This window comes from Canis lupus, chromosome 27 (assembly GCF_011100685.1).
Source record: "Canis lupus familiaris isolate Mischka breed German Shepherd chromosome 27, alternate assembly UU_Cfam_GSD_1.0, whole genome shotgun sequence".
Classification (NCBI taxonomy): Eukaryota; Metazoa; Chordata; class Mammalia; order Carnivora; family Canidae; genus Canis; species Canis lupus.
Window position 1 is genome coordinate 7,167,649 of NC_049248.1, and position 18,503 is coordinate 7,186,151.

The 18,503-nt window shown below is 48.8% G+C and overlaps 1 protein-coding gene across 1 annotated transcript in view; it reads right to left on the reverse strand.

Moving 5' to 3' along the window:
- VWF (von Willebrand factor) overlaps nucleotides 1–18,503 on the reverse strand; it is a 138,067-nt gene that overhangs the window by 48,027 nt on the left and 71,537 nt on the right. Inside the window, 10 exon segments of the mRNA NM_001002932.1 lie at nucleotides 278–1,656; nucleotides 3,642–3,777; nucleotides 4,457–4,615; nucleotides 5,654–5,810; nucleotides 7,263–7,376; nucleotides 7,592–7,732; nucleotides 8,843–8,989; nucleotides 11,089–11,223; nucleotides 13,575–13,713; nucleotides 14,969–15,072. Coding sequence (NP_001002932.1) covers nucleotides 278–1,656; nucleotides 3,642–3,777; nucleotides 4,457–4,615; nucleotides 5,654–5,810; nucleotides 7,263–7,376; nucleotides 7,592–7,732; nucleotides 8,843–8,989; nucleotides 11,089–11,223; nucleotides 13,575–13,713; nucleotides 14,969–15,072 — 2,611 coding nt within the window.

Here is an 18,503-nt window from a genome sequence, read left to right on the forward strand (position 1 = left end):
CTTTTCACTCTATATCCTTGGTATTGTTTACATTTTAACAATAGTCTTGCATAACCTTTGAATTTACAAGCCCATTCAATAAGAAAAGATCCTTTCCCTCATCTCCCACTCCTGCAAAGGATCATGGATGCATCTCCCTGGCTAGGAGGTGAGAAAACAAGGCACTCTAAAGACCGGGGTTTGACTAAAGGCAGAGCAGGGAAGCAGGATTAGAATCCAAGAACTGGATCTCTGCCAGCCACCAGCAGCCCTCACATCCGGCCAGGTGCCTGCATACCTGGGGTGGGGGAGAGGGTGGGGATCTGCAGCCCCTCTCCAGAGCAGCACCTCTGTAGCACCAGATCAGGAGCCTCTCGAGGGAGCATCTCAAAGTCATGGATGAGGATGGGGGCATTGGGCCAGCCAATCTTCTCCAGCTCCTGCACATTGGCATGTGGACCCACCCCGATGGGCACCACCTGGATGTCTCCAGGCATCCGCTTGATCTCATCAGAAGCGGGGTTTCCTGTGACCATGTAGACCAGGTTAGGTACCTGCTCCCGGTCCCCCTGGCTGACCGAGAAGCTGTGTTCGGACAGGTATTGCAGGGCCAGTCCAGTGTTGGTCCTGTTGCCACCCCGGTATCGGATATCCCGCACCTGCTGTAGGACCTCGCCCTTGGACTGCGCCTCGCTGAAGGTGTACTCCACGGTCACCATGTACGAGTACTGCAGCACTGTGACGTGGATCCTGTCCTGGCCCACGTCCATCCGCTGAATCACCTCCTCCATGAACTCCCTGCTTTTGTTAAAGTTGGCCTCACCAATTTTGTCTGACCCTTCCAGGACAAACACCACATCCAGGACCATGGAGTTCCTTTTGGGTCCTGGAGATGAAACCCCCAACAGCTCCGAACCCACCGTGACCTGGGCCATTGGGGGGTGCTGAGTAGGGGCAGGTGCTTCGGGGGCAAGGTCACAGAGGTAGTTGATAATCTCATCCCTTCGCTGCTCCAACTCATCCACACCACTGAACACAAAGGCCTTGTTCTCAGGGGCCTGCTTCTCTATGAGGTGGATCTGCTTAAGGCTGGCGTGGGGCCCGATGCCCACAGGGATGACAATGACTTTCTTCTTCTTCAGGCCCTGCACATAGCGGACCAAATTCCGGGCCAGCCTTGAGGGCTCCTGGCTGGCCATCAGGAGCAGGGCAATGCGAGACGCTTCCGGGCGGTCGATCTTGCCAAAGATCTGGAACAGCGTGTACTTTAAGACCTCACTGGTGGAGGCCACCTCGCTGCCCGCGTACTTCACCTGGCTGGTGATGCGCCGCAGCTCTGAGGGTCGCTTCCGGTCCTTGAGCTCGATGTAGGCGTGGGAGCCGTCGTGGTACTCCACCACAGCCACGCGGATCCGCTTCTGGGAGATGTGCAGATGCTCCATCATACCCACCACAAAGACCTTCAGCACTTCAAACTCGTCCTCAGACAGCTTGGAGGAGCCATCCAGCAGGAAAACCAGGTCCAGAAGCCTGCTGCAGTGGAAGTCATGGAGGGGCGGCTCCGGCGTGTCCTCCACATACGAGGTGGTAGAGCCAATGGGGCCTTCTGTGGGGGGCACCACAAGACTTCCGGGTTCTCTGCAGGCCTGACAGGTGAAGTTGACACCATCACAATGACTGCAGTAGAGAGAGAAAACCAGAAATAGTTCAGAAAGAACCTCTGGGTGCATCTTGGCCTTATCTAGAACCATTCCACAGATTCCCATAGAACTGCCTGCCAGGTCTACCTAAACTGAGCTCTCATGGGTTACTTCCCACCCAAGGGACACATCATTTTTTAGCATATGTCCCCAGTTAGCACCCCTACTCATGCAGCAAAGGTCTCCCTTTATTCTAGAAGTCATAGTTCTAACCCATCGCAGCACCTGAGGAGAATCTCTCTTGCTTCTAAGCCCTCCACATAGCCTTTCAAAGTCAATGTCTTTTCAACCTACATCTCAGCAGCACACATATTTAATTATAATCCAAACTTTCTCCCAAGTGTCTCCAAAAATAAATATTGCTCTAAAATGTTGATGCTGACCAAGGCATTTGAATGTCCTATTGAAGATAAATGCTTTACCATATTTATTATACCAGAATTGAAGCTGAATACATTTTATATCATGTTTAATACATTGGGCCTTAAGGAAAGGAGAAAAAAAGTGGAGTGGAAACATTTTGTAAAGATGAACAAAGATTCAAAATCCCAATTTTATCCCAGAACAGAGTTGGAAACAGTATTCAGGAGGGTGCAAGATGTTAGGGCAAAAGACACTGGCTTGTTCATTCATTCCTCCAACAACCATGTGGTAAACACCTGTCTTCTGCCAGAGAGAGTCTAGGCCCTACACCCAACCCCAAGCACCCACCCCAAGTCTGTAGCAGAGCCCCTGCCCTCCTACAAATTCTGGCACTACCAGGCCAAGTTTCCAGTCCCTTCTGGTCACTCCACACCAGTGTCCTGGAAATGACAAAGTATGTCAGACCAGAGGTGAAATCAACTTGCCCTATGGTAGAGAGCCATAGAGCCTGGGACCTTCTCCTATTCGTATGCTCTGCCTTTGAAGCAACTTGCCTTCAGCACCCCCAGTAAAGCCAGGAAGCCATAGTGCCCTAAGGCCTGAGAAGTGTCCTCTGTGGCTTGCCTCCCAATCAACGTCCCCAGCCTGGAGTTACTGTCCACAGCTATCTGAAGCCATGGTATATACCCTGGTAGCTGCCCCTCCCCATGTGCCAGCAGGGGGAGATTGGGAGAGGGCTTTAAGCTCTCATGCCTGTGTGGCTCAGAATCCCAAGCCAGTGTTGGATTCACCTCTCTTAATTCCTTACAGTCTCTGTTTCAACATAGGGTAGGCAGGCAGGATCTTACTGGGAAGTTAATTTCTACTTCCCCATAGTCCACACGATTTATTGCTTCAATCCTTGGTTAACAATGCGTGAGTGACATACTTTCTAGTTTCCTGTGTTTGCTAGAAAATTTACCCCAGGCAGTGTTCCCCTTGTTTGTACAGATGGTGGCGGTGGGATCTGATGCTGGCAGCTGTGGCCACAGCCCTTCCCCAGAAAATTTAAGTTCTCAAGTTCAAGTTCCCATAAGGCTTGATCAGTGTCAGGGTGTGGTGTTAAACACGTCAACGTCTGAATATATGTTCCTTATTTGGGAGCAGAGCTTCAGAAAGCTCAGAGCTCACCCTTAGAACTCCTTCTCACCTCCTCAAAGGTCACCTCCCCAAAGGCCAGCTCCCAGATGCAATCCAGGGGAGAGCCCAGGGATGCAGCGATGAGTGTCTTCCCTCCCAATTATGAAAGTCCTGTCCTGGGACCTCAGTTGCGGCCTCAAGGTGTCTATGTCACACTGAGGAGTCAGAGTTCTGAGCAAAAAGGAAATTTGACTTCCAGAGGTACCTGTCCTAGACTAGATGCCATCTCCAGGGACAGTAAGAGATCACCTCCTTCCTTAAGTGAGAAAAGGCTAAAAACCTTGACCTCAAAAAAAAAAAAAAAAAAAAAAAAAAAAACCTGACCTCTTAAGAGGTGTTTTCTGAGGAAGCAATACACCTCTGAGCAGGACCCAGAGAAGATAGGATTTATCACTTTAAACACCAGGGGGCCTGTTTTACCAAATTTGGCAGTGCTCAGGGTCACTGGGGTTCAAGATGATTTTCTTTCCTGGGGCCAAGCGACGACCAGCCACCTCACACACAGGACAGTCTTCAGGGTCGATGCAGGTCTGCAAAAGCTCATCCAGGATTTTCCCTGCATGATAAATCCTCGTTAGGAAGCAAAACTCTCACCTTTGACACAAGGAAGGCTCGGTTTTAACTAACGGGACCTATCCCAGAATCTAGTCTGCCAGCCTCTCTCAAGGACCACCTCACCACTAAGGGAGCAATGTTCCTTCTTTGGGCTTGACTTATCCCTCAGCAAGACCGAGAGGGGGCTTTCCTTCACCCTACTTCACCACACCCGAGCCTCAGGACAGAGGAAATCTTATCTCCAGGGGTCTTTTCATGTTGCCCCAAGAATATATTTGATTACTCTCCATCTGTGCTATCCCACAGAGTAGCCAGTAACCACAGGTGACTAGTTAAATTTAAATGTGAACAGACACAAAACAAAATTGAAAATTCAATTCCTCAGACACGTGAACCACATTTCAGCAGAACGTTCCCATCCCTGTAGAAAGTTCTATCAGAAAGTGTTCCCAGTGATAAGCCCAAAATAGGCGAACACAAGCATCGTCCAGGAGCTCAACTTGACAAAATCACAGCTGGCCTGGCTTGGATGAAAGGGCACCTTGAAGCAGAGCCCAGGGTGGCAGAGATGGGAACAGAGCACCGCAGGGCAAGGCTGAAGTGGAGCACCAGAGGGAAGCACCCTTCCTGACACCCAGCCTAGCCCCCAGCCTGTCCTGCCCCAGGGGCAGGTGCCTTACCTGGAGGGCAGTGCGCATGGCAACCTTCAACACACTGTACAGGGCATGCCAGTGGCTCGGGGTGCTGGCACGTGATGGGACAGGCAGGGGCACAGCTGTTATAGCGCCACTCACACTCATACCCATTCTCGTGGAGATTCCGCTCCTCGCAATTCTGGGCTGTGTAGACAGAACACAACCAAGCTGTGCAACCCGAGAAGCCAGGACTGCACCAAAGTCCCCCCAAAGAGATGGTGGTGAGCCCCTTGGTGGTGATGGCCCTGGGGGAGGTGACGGTGATGGCAGGGAACTAAAGAGCTATGGGAATCACCAGTATTCGAGGCTGCCAGGGTTTTAAAGCACCTCACCAGGAACTGAATGGTTCTGAATCAGTTTTCCATATAAAAACAATCAGCTGGGGTGTCTGGGTGGCTCAGTTGGTTAAGCATCTGCCTTGAGACCAGTCGTGATCTCGGGGTCCTGGAATTGAGCCCTGCATCGGGCTCCCTGCTCAGTGGGGAGACTGCTTCTCCCTCTGCCCCTGCCCCCGCTCATGCTCTCTCGCTTGCTCTCTCTCTCTCCCAAATAAATAAATAAAACTTTTTAAAAATAAATAAATTGGGATGCCTGGGTAGGTCAGCGGTTGAGCATCTGCCTTTGGCTCAGGGCATGATCCCGGGATCTGGGATGGAGTCCCACATCGGGCTCCCTGCGAGGAGCCTGCTTCTCCCTCTGCCTGTGTCTCTGCCTCTCTCTCTCTGTGTCTCTCATGAATAGATAAATAAAATCTTTAAAAAATAAATTAATTTAATTAATTAACTAATTTTTAAAAAAACAATCATCTGCTCACAGCCAAGGAAGAAAGACTCCATAGAAAGGTATGCATTGCTCACTCACATTGGCAAATATAATAGTATCTAATTAAAGATACTGAATTTAATGAATATATTGACTTCCTTCTTCTCTTCATCACTGTTCTATCTTCTCCCTCTTCTGGAACTTCTCTACATATCAATGTCTTTAATCGCTGTCCCCTGTCCTTCCTCATTCATATCAATGTCCTAACTCCTTTCAGCTCTCAGCCATCCATCCCCACATAGAAGCTTTGCCTTCTTTCCCATGAAGGAATCCTCCTGCACTTCACTTTGAGGTCTTTAGGTCTAACTTCATGAAGGATGAGGGAGGGTGTCTGAGACCATGAGGGACATCAGGACTCACGACAGAATGTGGCTGTCCTCCAGGCTACCACCTTGCCATGCTGGGCACAGACATGGGCGTAAGCAGCAATGGTGTCACAGAAGCAGGTGCAGTCCCCAATGGACTCACAGGAGCAAGTGTCGTAGATGCAAATGTCCAGGAATGGCTCAGGGTCCACCTGCAAGGGAACCTCAGGGTGGCCTAGGCCTGGGCAGAACTTAGGAACTCTGGCTTTTGATCTGAGTGAAAATATTCTGGTGGTCAAAGTAGGGCAATGGGGGCCCCAGCATGGGAGGGGAAATGCTGGTCAGCAGCCCAAACAGGGAGTGGATACAAAGGCATAATTTCTAGGTTCTAATCTGGATTCCAATAAGAAAAGTTTAATAAAGGAGTGCCGCCGGCCTTTCACAGAAAGTAGTGTGTCTTAGAATTTTCCAGAACCTTCTCTTTTATCCATCTTTCCACATACCTGCTCAGCCAGCCAGCCATCCCCATAACCCACTCCCAACTTCATGGGTGTTTCAATGTTTCTACATAAAGCAAACAGACATACATGCTGGTCACTTTCCTCCCTTGCCTCAATTCAGCAAAACAGAGGAGGAAAGGCATCAGGACTGCTCCTATTGCCTCACTGAAGGGCTGTGGGGCTATTCCACTGGCCAGCCTGGCCAGCCTGGGCCCTGCCCCTCAAGCTGACCCACCCACCACCCACATTCAACTATAGTAACCACTGCCCACCTTCCCCACCCTGACACATGCTGCTGCCCCCACTGGCCATTTCCAAGGTGGTTGTGGTAGGAATGAATCCAGACGTTAGGCAGATCATTGTTCCCAAGACATTCCAACAATCCTGATTTCCCTGGCTGCCTTGCTATCTGCATTCCTCCAACTCAGATGCCCAGGGTTTCCACCAAACCAGGCAATCCTGTGTAGTCTTCTGGACTAACCTCAGGGATTAAAAGTCATTGCATGGAGAGAAGGAGCCCTGAGGTACAGGAATTTATCCAGTCTCTTCCACATGTGGTGCTACAGAGCAGCGCATGTGTGTAGGTGGCTGGGTGCATGTACGTATAGAAATATATACATGTTGCCACACACACCCATACGTGTAGATATATTCATACAGAGACAGACAGAAAATGAATTGAACGTTGGGGAACTTTCTGTCACCATTTGAGATAAAGACCCAAAAAGAAGTCCCACAATGAGGATTCAAAATCCCTATAGAGTATAGGCTGAAAAAGAGTATCTGTCAGACAAGAACCTGGAGTTGAAGGGTTTTGTGAGAGCAGAGGGTGCTCAGGTCAGCATGCGGCAGTAACTGGAAGATGAGATCCCTGGCTCTGGTGTGGGAGGTGAGATAATCTGCGGGGGAAAGAGCCCTAACACTGAGGCCCAAAGAGAAGTGCTGGCAGATGGCCAGAAGAGCTACACCTTGCATAGAAGAAAAAATGATTCACCAGGCACTGCTCTCCTCATACTCTGTCCATTATGCTTTCTGTTTCCCGGCCCGAAGCCAAGGAAGGGAGTAAAGGGGTGACTTGATATAGATTCTTTCCCAGCCTCCAAGGTAGTATCCATTGGGCCAGCCCTTAGCACTCTTCTGCCCCGTCTGCCCCACAGCCCTCACCAGCCTGTTGCAGTCCTGGAAAATATCACTGGTGAGGATCCTGCAGGAGGAATCCACCATCGTCTGCTTCATGATGTTGTTGTGGCAGACGGCAGGAGAGGAGTCCAGTGGTACCTGGGGAACAGAGCAAGAGGACACAGAAGGACCCCCCGACCAGTCAACCCAGAAGAATCCAAGAGACCCTCCTCGAGAGCCCTGCCACCACTGCAGTTCATACCACCTGACATCCCACACCGCACCCCACCCCTCCAGCCCCCATGAGACTGGTAGGGATGTTCCAGGAAGCAGACCTCCTGCTGGTTTGGGCTACATGGAGACCCCAGACATACTTTCTTGGTGTCGGCACACTGCGGGTTCACTTTCCAGGAATTCCCAAAGTCCACAGGGTCTTCTTCTATTTGGAGGCTGCTGCTGGTGAAATCATTGTTCTGGATGCCATCAAAATTCCCACACAGGCCACACACCTGCTCCTGACAGACAAGATGAGATCATGAGCATTGTAAACCTAGGGCCAAACTCTCTGATTCAGGGAAAGGAAGGTTCTGGGCGGCTGAGGATGCAGGCTCGTCAGAGGAAGGGGAGGCCAGGAAAGGGATGAAGATGGAGACACAGAAACAGACCAGGGTCCCTGCCAAATTTTCTCCCAGGCTTCCTCACACATCCATCTTAAAGTTAAACAGAGGGCACTCACAAAGACAGGCAACCTGCCCATGTCCCACAATCCACCAAGGGCAGAGGTGGCAATCAGGCAGCCTTGGCCCTAGTAGCTCCAGGGCTCTATCTACCCAGTGACAAGCTGAGCAGAGAGAGGAGCTGCTTCAACATGACATCAGTAAGACTGTACAGGTCCAAAGAGAGAATGTTCTGATCCTACTTTACTGTGGACAGGCAAGCCCATTATCTGAACAAATGCAGCCTGTCCAGAACAGGCTGGCCAGCATTCTGCTGGATACTGAATGCCACCAAAGTTGACATAATATCCTATTTGTCCCTGTGTTCACTTACCACACATTCAACAAGCACTCATGTGCAGCTACAGGTCCTGAACACTGGCCTCCTTGCTCAAATACTCCAAACACCATCCACCAGAGGGCCTTTGCACATGCTCTGCCACCTGCCTAAATTCTCTTGTCTGGATATTTACATGCCTCCCTCTCTCCCTTCCCTGAAGACTCTGTTCATGCCCACTTTCCCGATGTGAGATTCATCGGACCAACCAATCTAAAATAACAGCCCCACTAGAATATGATCTCCACAGGGTTGCGGTGGGCAACACCACAGCTCCCCCAAAGATGTCCATGCCTTGATCCACACATGGCAAAAGGAACTGTTTGCAGGGTTGGGAGTGGGCCCCTGCCACCATCCTTCCTACATGCAGCTACTTTCAGGAAACCACCAAAGCTGACTCCATGCCTTGAATCCATAGTCTTATTTGTGTGGAGAGGGAGACCAGACTGGGACCACTCACCTTCCTCTGCAACTGTGGGCACAGGGGCAGTGGGCTGTTTCTCAGGGAGCTGAAGAAGGTGGAAACAGCAAGTCACAGGCAAGATGAAGAGGAGACAGAGAAAACCACTTACCTGGTATGTCCGCTTCAGGGTCACAGAGATGCTCAGGCGGTGGTCCCAGACCACAGAGAGTGCCTTGCCCAGCAGCAGAATGACGTACTGACCAGACTCTACCACCTCAAAGTGAGTCTCATCCTTCATGGGTTTCTTCACATTCACCTGAAGGATGACAAAGCACAAGAAGAGGGAGAGTGCAGGGCAGGCATGCGTGATCAGCTCCTCCCTCTACCCCAAACCCCTGCCTGCCGCCACAGCCTTCCGGAACCACAGGTTATTTGCTTCCCCTGGTCAGAGCATGTCCCTTCGGGGCCAGGACCCTGTCTGGACATTTCTGGGTCCATCTTGCCTATCACTGGCCAAGAATCCTATGAGTAAGGGATGACCGCAGAGATGGCAGCAAAATCATAATTGTGAGATTCGAAGTACAGTGAGGCCAACTAGCCGAAGATAGCCATCACCTTACAAAAAGGATTTTTTGATACTTAATCATTAAATGCATGTGGTCCCCTAAATAATTTTAACATGAATACGATTTAAAGCCTACAACCTCTAGGCAATTCATTTAAAATCTGTTTATATAAATGAGTACTCTTCCCTTTCCTTCCCCCATCCCCTGCTCTCCAGAGTCCCTGTCATCAGGCGTCACAACTGACAGAACAGGAAGACTGAGGAACTTGGCCCTGGTGGCAGGAATCACGGATTTCAATTTCTAGAAAGACTCTGACCTGAGCCCTTGAATTGTCACCAGCACCTAACACTCGGAGCCCCCTTCTGCATGTTTGGCTGACTAATTTGTAAAATTGAAGTTGCTAAGAGCCTGTCATCCCCTCATAAAGATTCTCTCCTTAGTGACATACCACATGCAGAGCCAATCATAAGTGCACACCTCCTATTCGACATCACTACTGTCATCTGTCCTTTGAAATAGAGTTGACACTGCTGACTGACAGTCAATAATGGGGAATTCGCCCCATTATTCGCCTCATGCGGGCTGAGACCATGAGACAAAATGAAGATACCAGAACAGGTTTGAGCCCAGACCCTGGTCTCCCTAGTACAAGATGCTCAGACCAGCAGAAGCAAAACTATGGTGTCCAGACTATGTGATCCTCCAGATGCAGATTCTGGGGTCCCAGCCAGACCTGTGAGTCAGAATCCCAAGGTGGACCCCAGGATCAGAATCATTTTTTTTCCAGGATCAGAATCTTAAACAAGAGGCTAAGTGGTTCTCCTGTACCCTTCTGAGAACACTTCATAAACTCTTAGCATATAAGGACTAAATCTGTTTACTTTTCTTTTGAGCTCTTTTAAAAAGATTTTATCTGAAAAGAAAAACATAGAGTAAAAATCTCCCAAAACACCCTTACTTCCCAAAATAAATGTTTTTGTGTTACATATAATGTATATGTATGTATTTGTGTATATATTATATATGTATATATGTGTGTGTATAGATGATGGATATGTGTATATGTATATTTATTACATGTATATAACACATGTACATATGTATATATGTATACATGTACATATATATTTGTATATGATAGATAAGTATACATGTATATATGATATATGTGTGTACATATGTTTATATTATGTGTATATGTATGTGGTGTATGATATATACATGCTTTTATCTATTATATATGTTGTACACATACATATGGATATATGTATATCTGGTATATATCTGTATATTACATGTATATGTGATATATGCACATGCATGTATAAACGTGTGTATATGTCTATATTATATGTGTATGTGTATATAGAGAGATATATTATGCTGTGGTACATACACATATATGTATGTATGATATGTGTGTATCATATATGTACATGTGTGCTGATGTGTGCATATATGTATATTTATATACGTATTGGATATAGATATAGATATAGATATAGATATAGATATAGATATATGAAAGGGAAGGGCCTCCTGCCCTCCAATCCCCACTCCACCCTCCAGAGGTAAGCACTACGCTTTTACAGATAGTTACACACTTTTCTCCACATACCTCTCTGCACTTTATTTCACTAAAATGGGAATCCATCATCCATAGCCATCTGCAACTTGTTCTTCTCATAGAACATGTCAAGGTCAGATGATACAGCTGTACCTCATGCTCTTTAATGGCTGTACAATATTCCATCACACAAGTTCTAAACAACACTCAATGCCTGCTCTTAATCAGCTGACAGAAGAACAAAGGAGGTATGAGGGTGGAGGGAATAAGGCTGGCACTCACCTCCCCATCAAACAGTTCAATCTCTCCTCCTTCCACCAGGATGGTGACCCGCTTCTTGCATTTCACTGAGGGGTAGCTGCACCCCTCGTTCCCCACCAGGATCCGGAAGGTCCCAGGGTTACTGCCACAGTAATCCTGCGGAAAGGGGGTGCCAGGAGAGAAATATTATCCCTGCTACCTCTCCCCAGATCAGAAGATAAGCATCTCATCATCTCAGACCATTGAAGGATATGCGTTAAAGGATGTTACCATGTCCAGGCACATGTGTATACATGTGCATGTGTCTGTGTGAGACAGAGAGAATGAAATTGAGAGAGAAAGAGAATGAGATGAGGGTGGGGGGAGAAAGGACAGGTGTGTCATCTTCAGCCATTACATATGAACCATTGTCAGTGAGCACGAGGTAGAGAAGGAGGGAGAGAGGCAAAAGGGGAAAGGCCTGTGGTATGCTTTGCTAAACACAGCAGCCTAAAGACCCCCACCCAGACCTGTTAGTGCTCAGTCTTACCCAGCTAAGGACAGTCTGACCACATGGCACTCTGTGGCTCTCAATTCTGGTTGAATCCTTCTGGACTGCTGGCCCAGAAATATAACCAGAAGTCATTCAACACAGCTCTATGGGTGCTGAGCTGTTTGGGAATAGAGGATGAGGGAGTTCTGGTCCGTCTTGATCAATTGCATGGAAAATTAAGATAAAGGGGACACATTTCTAGCAAATATCTCTCCATGGTGGCTATTGCTGTGGTATGATAGGAGAAAAAAAAGACACTCAAAAAAAAAGTGTGAGCCTTGGCTCTGCCATTTATTGGCTACATTGAGCAAGTCACTGACACCCCCCCCACACACACACACACACATACACACATACAATCTGCCCCTCTAAAAGACAGGATCAGCGAACTTAGTGGGATTTAGAGGTTAAATGGGTCTGTGTTGAGTTAATGGGATTGTGAAGGATAAATGAGGGAACAAAGGTATAGGAGCTTTATAAATGGTTCTTGTCATCAACTGAGATTTGGCTAAAAAAGATTCAAATCTTGATAATATCTCCTAAAGGAAGAAGGGAGAAAGGGGAGGATCCAGGGAAGAGTATCAGTAGGGCACAACAGGACTGGCTGTGAAGGAAAACGAGCAACCACAAAGAAGCACAATTTGAAAGGGACTCTAAAACTGGCCCACTTGGGAAAGCGTTGGCTGGGCAGGGGGAAAGCTGGAGAGCAGCAGATCTGACCAGCTCCTTTTCATTGCGCTAAATCAGTCTAGTCATGTTTTCTGGGTGCTCACATTTAAAATTGGCTGGATGGTTGGGCCCCAGGACTGGTGTCACCTCATCTTTTGCTACCAAGATTGGGAGGCAGATAATCAAAAGACGGGCTGCCACACATAATATGTACGAAAGCTCTAAAAGGGGGTACACACCACGTTCATAAGTGTCAGTAAAACCATGTCATGATGTGCATGACTTGTCTGTCTCCCCAGAATGCTGCATGCCTCTCTGGGGCCACACTGGGATATGGGAGATAGAGGCTTGGTTAGTGCCGATGCTCACTCCCAGCATGCTCTGTGCACAGCTGTTCAGTGCTGTCACTGATCCTGCCCCACTCCCAGCATGCTCTGCATACATGCATGCTCAGACACTCTCACTGCCTGACTCATGGAGCCCCTCAGCTCTGTCTCTGGGGCTGAGGCTTCTATGGGTTTGTGGTCCTCCCTTCAGACCATGCCAAGCCCCTGCCCCTCCTCCCGAGAATGGAGACAGAGAGACCACATTTGTTTTAAAGCTTCACAGAGTCAAGTTGTCTCACCCCCATAAGAAAAGCACTCATACCTCCTTGCTTACTCACTTTGGTGTCAACGAGCAAGAAAAGTTTACAGGAATCCACACAGTGGGGAGAGGAAGGCAGAGGGACTGGGGTCCTCACTCACCGGTTAGGATTTCCTGGGCAGTATGACTCCTCCCCCGCCCCGCCTTCTGAATTGTACTAGGTTAGGAATGGAAATGGTGGACGACAGGATCATAGGGCGGGAAGCCAACTCCAGGGACTATTCCCAGTGTCCCTTCGTCCTGGGCCACACACCAGGGCACTAGCAGGGAGGGTGAGGGGGCTCAGTCCAGTCCAGCCCTGGCTCCCCTCCCCACTGTGCATCCTGACTGATGCTGTGTCTGCCAAAAGCAACCAGTGTGTTTATCTAAGTCCATGTCAGTGCTAACTTGGGCTGATGATAGCCGGGCCCCTACACACGGCCCGGTCAACAAATGAGCTTCCACCCTGTAAGTCTCCATGTCAGCTGAAGGAAGACAGACCATAGCTCTGAGTTTCAGGCACCTCTTTTAGGAGCTGGAAAATTGCTCCAGTAGAAATGAGCTCCAGAGCTGTTTCTACAGAAGGAATAGCAGAATCTGACCCAGAAACCCCCAAAGGGCAGTCAGCACCTCCCAGTCCCACAGAGAGACAAACAGCACCCCTGCCCTCCATCCCTCTCACCTGCACCAGAACATACTGGCACTCCCCAGGGAACAGGTACTTGAGTCCGTCGAAGGTGAGGTAGTGCGCCATGCCGATGGCAGAGCAAGTGGCATCACACACATGGTCTGTGCAGTTCCACTTCCGGTCCCGACAGACACTAGGAACAGTAATGGCCAGGATGACCAGATGGGTAACATGAGGTGAGGGCTCTTCTGGGCATGGGGGAACGAGAGACAATGAAGGAATGCAGACCACTCTGGGGTGCCACCAGAGTGGCACCCTTCAGGAAGCCTCTAGAAGTGTAGGATGCCACCACCTATAGGGTGTGGATGGGGGGGGGCAGTTTGCAGTCATAAACTGTCACATTTTTAGAGCATAGGGTGAAGAAGGAGAGAGGGAAGCCACACTGCTCTCCTGTTCCAAGGGGGGAAGGGAGGCAATGAAGCAAACAGGTCACCCAAGGGGATCGGGCAGCCAGGAGAAGAGGTCCAGATCCTCTGAAGACCACCCACTATGGATTTGCTAAAGTTCAGCCTCCCTGGAAATTGCCTGAGTGGCCATGGGGTCTCTACAGAACAGAGACACTGAGGCTGAGAGCCTTCTAAGGTTAATGGGGAGAACAAGACACAACACCAGCAAAGTTCTGAGCTGGAAAAATAGTGATTAACCAGCAACTTCTGCCAGGAGAGATTTTGTGTGTACACAGCTATGTTTATTTTTTTTCACAGCTATGTTTAAATCTACAGTGATTTGCCCACTACCACAGCACCCCATCCCCCCCCCCACCAGTCTGTAACCAGAGCTGACATCAGGAAGCCCACTCTGTGCGTCAGAAGTGGTAAGCTCAGACCTCAGGCCTGAGAGACAGCGAAGCCCCTTCCAGTTCCCAGCCCTTCCTGCCTCTGTCCACGTGCGCCTCTCCCTAAAGCTGTGCGCAACCCAGAAGTCACAGCATGGTGCGTGAGCAGAGCAAAAGGCCAATGAAGAGTAGCCACGGAGAAGGAAGGAGAAAACCAACCACCTGCAGAAGGTCCTTTTCAAACCATGCTGTGACAAGCACACTTGCAGTATGCTTAGGGGGCAGCAGAAGGCCAGAGAGGGACCCTTCAAAGCCTGTGCCTCTTGGCAGTTTGGCCGCATGTGTATTGATCAATACGGGCCAAGGTCCTTCTTGGAAACACTACTCTCCGGGAGAGTGTCTATGCAGGGTGAGCACAGGTGAGGACAAAGATTCTCCCCACTTTACAGATAGAGAAACAGAGGCACAGAGAAAAGGAAAGAATAACCACATTCCCACAGGGTGCTGGAGGCAAGTGTCAGAGGTCCTGTGGCCATGTTGGCCCCCGCATCCCCACTCCGGCTCACTCCACCCCAACGGCTCGGTCCCCAGGAAAGCCTCTCTCAGGCCTCACCAAGTGTTGCAGTCAATTTTCACGGTTTCTCCTGGGGCGTACTCTTGGCCTTGGTGGAAGCAGGGACATCTTTCCAGCGCCACACACCTGTTTTCATGCCGGACCTAAAGGAAAGGAATCCAAATGTCCTGGGGGCCACAGTGAGTGATCTGAAGCCCTGCTGGGAAGACAGCAGGTCATGATCCCAGGATCCGGGGATCAAGTTCCACATCAGGCTCCTCCCCACACAGAGCCTGCTTCTCTCTCTGCCTATGTCTCTGCCTCTCTCTGTGCATCTCTCATGAATAAATAAAATATTTTTTTAAATGCTGTGAGAAATACTGACCCTGTTTACAACAGGGAAAAACTGTATATACATATGGTCCCAATTATAGAACTATATATGTACCAAAACTATATACATATATATACATATATATACATATATGTCAAAAAAAGACTAGAAGGAAATACAGAAGTTCCAACCAACTGGAAGGGTGAAATAGAAGAAAAAGAGAATGTTAGTTTCTTCTTTGGTTTTTAAAATTGTTTTCCAAATGCTCATCAATGAGCATGTGTTGTTTACAATAAAAAAGATGGACAATATATTTTGTAAAATTTAAGTGCATTTAGTACAGTGGAGGTGAAGGTCGCATACTGGCCATAGGTAGGGATAGACCAAAGGGGAGTCTGGGGCATAGTCAAGCCCCACAAGCCCACTCCTCACCCCATCCCCTGAGATTCTGACACCCCCTCCACTGGGGTATGCTCTGCTTCCCTGCCCTCCACCCACGAAGGACGTGAGCATGTCACATTCCTCAGGTCTGTAGGGGCCAGGGGAAAAAAGAACTAAGACCCACCGGCCCTAGTAGGCTCAGCAAGAGCTATCCAAACCCACTCTGACCCTAGCATGTAAATATGCTTCTGTCCCAACTTCAGAAGGCAGCCCTGGACGTCCGCTCTGGGGATGGCCTAATGGTGGTCATCTAAAAGAGCTCTGGGTCACCTTCACGTGAACAGACCTTGGTTCCAGAGCTATCCAAGGAGTGAGAAGCTCCTGGTCTGTATGTCAGGATCTGTGTGCTCCAGTCACTCCCCAGACAAGTGTGAGTTCCCAGGGCTTGGAACTGGATAGAGCCCTGGGAACAGGGCAGGGACCATAGGCAAAAGTCGTGTGTGTGTGTGTGTGTGTGTGTGTGTGTGTGTGTGTGTGTGTGTGTTGGAAGGGGATGGGAAGAATAACCTCCGCTATGGTAACCACCACCTTCAGTCAACCCTAAGTCCTCAACTCCTAAGTGAAGGGGGAGGGTAGGAGACAGAATGAGGAAGAGGGGCAGGTCAGCCGGGCCCTGTTCTTCTAAGAAGGACCCAGTAGGGAAGATGGCAGCTTGGGAGGAACAGGGAGGGGGCGGCGAAGGTCTCCCTACCACAGCCTTCAGCAGCTGTTACAACTGGGGTTCATTTCCACATATCCACCCCCCATGCCAAGCTTCATCAGCTCTGACATGAGTCTGAGGCCTGCCACCTAGTGGCTAAGTAGTAAGAATGATGGATGCATCCGCTGGGGAAGCTTGTGCTCTCCAATGCCCACACCTCCAGCTGATGGAGACCAGGCTAGAAGTCTCCTTACTGGAAACATTATGTGAGACAAAAGTGATGCATGGGGATGGATTCCAGGAAACAGAGCCTTGCTAACCTCACCTGTCCTTAGCAGAACATGCACCACCCCTTCCCCTCCGGGCAGCCTGGTTGGAGGCTCCCACACCTCCTGGTCTGCACGCTGGATGTTTTTATACCTCTCTTTAGGATATTCAGCCTATTGACAAAAAGTCCTGCACACCCATAGCTCACATAGCCCTTCTCCTGGCCCAGAGGTGCGTCCCAGCTCTCCTCCAATGGACATAAATTTAAATCCCAGCATGATCGTGAGATAATGCCACCACTGCCACAGCTGCCACTTGCTATTTCTGCGCTCTCACTGATAAACTATATGGCTCCTCTCTGCCCTGACTTACTGATGGATTACAGTATTAAATTAGGACCTTGGTTCTGGATGAGGACTGCTATAAAGACAGGAGGGGTGTAGAGTTAAATCCATAAGCCAGAACTGGAGAGGGGACAAAGCATAACCTTTAAATGAAAAAAGAAGGTTTCCAGGCCATACCTTATTACCAGCTCTGACTTGGGAGAGAAGATCAAATAACACCAGCCCAGCCAAAAACACCCAGAGAGTCCTCAAGCATTAAAAAAAATCCCTGGAGATAAAAAGGATAAAGGTACAACACAGGGCATGAACAGGATCTAGATGAAGACTGGTCAGACACATAGGGTAAGCCAGGATAGCAGTCCCTACCTGGAGTTTGTGGAAAATCACTTAAACATCATGTTTAAAATGAAGAGAACCATCTCTGCCTAATGTTTGTCCCTTTGAGACATGAGAAGGATAAGATAAAGTTGATGAATGCCTTTCTAAGACTTCAGAAAAACAGGCAGAAAGCATTGTCACTATTCATCAACTAGGGACATCTTGAGTTCATGTCAAGAACATGGTACTAGGTCTTGGGGCAGCCCCAAGAAAAATTATGAAACAGAAAAAAAATTTACTTTGTTACTCTTCTCTGAAAAGGCCCCATCCTCCCCCACCGCCCCCATACACGAACACCATACTGCCCCATTCTCCAAAATCTTTTTTGCCTTCCAACTATCATGTGTTCTCTCTACCCATCAATACTTCCAGCTCAATACAGCTGATTTCAACTAGATGTTTGCTAAGGTAGAAAGACACTGATTAAATAACTCATACTAAGCTGTGAATGACTTGCTATGAGGATTTATAAGGCTGTAGTCTTCTCTAAAACTCCTGCTTGTTAACCAAAATGAATTTGTGCTCATTATATGTCAGTAAGCCTGAGTAGGTGACAAATATTTATTATACTTTTGAGACAGAATGGCTTTTTGGGCCTTTTAAAATTACATCTCTTGGGATTTACAGTGCCCACATGGGAGGCCCACCCTGGATGGGCCCTGGAGCCCCGAACTCTACATTTCAAAAAGCAGTGCCAGAGTCTTTTTAGTCTTCATACTGGGCCAGTGAGAAAACTAGGCATCAAAGTACCAGAGAAAGGAACAGGTTTCCCAGTTGCCAAAGGCTTCCTAATAGTAACAGAACTGGATACCAGCTAGGAAAGTGTCACTACAAGATTTCAGAGGGTAAGTGAGCATCTCCCAGACAGGGGTACCACATTTTCCAAGACCACCTCAAGGAAGGGAGGGAGGCAAATAGGGATGAAGGAGCCCAGTCTGGGACTCAGGAAACCAGGGTTTCCACTATATCACTATGTAGCCTTGAGTGGTTCTGGTTCCTATCTTTCCTCAGACTCTTGTGTGAATAGAAGGGGTTGAAATCATGAGCCTTGGGGCACCAGGGTGGCTCAGTGGTTGAGCGTCTGCCTTTGGCTCAGTTCGTGATCCCAGGGTCCTGGGATCAAGTCCCACATCAGGCTCCCCGGAGAGAGCCTGCTTTTCCCTCTGCCTATGTCTCTGCCTCTCCTGAATA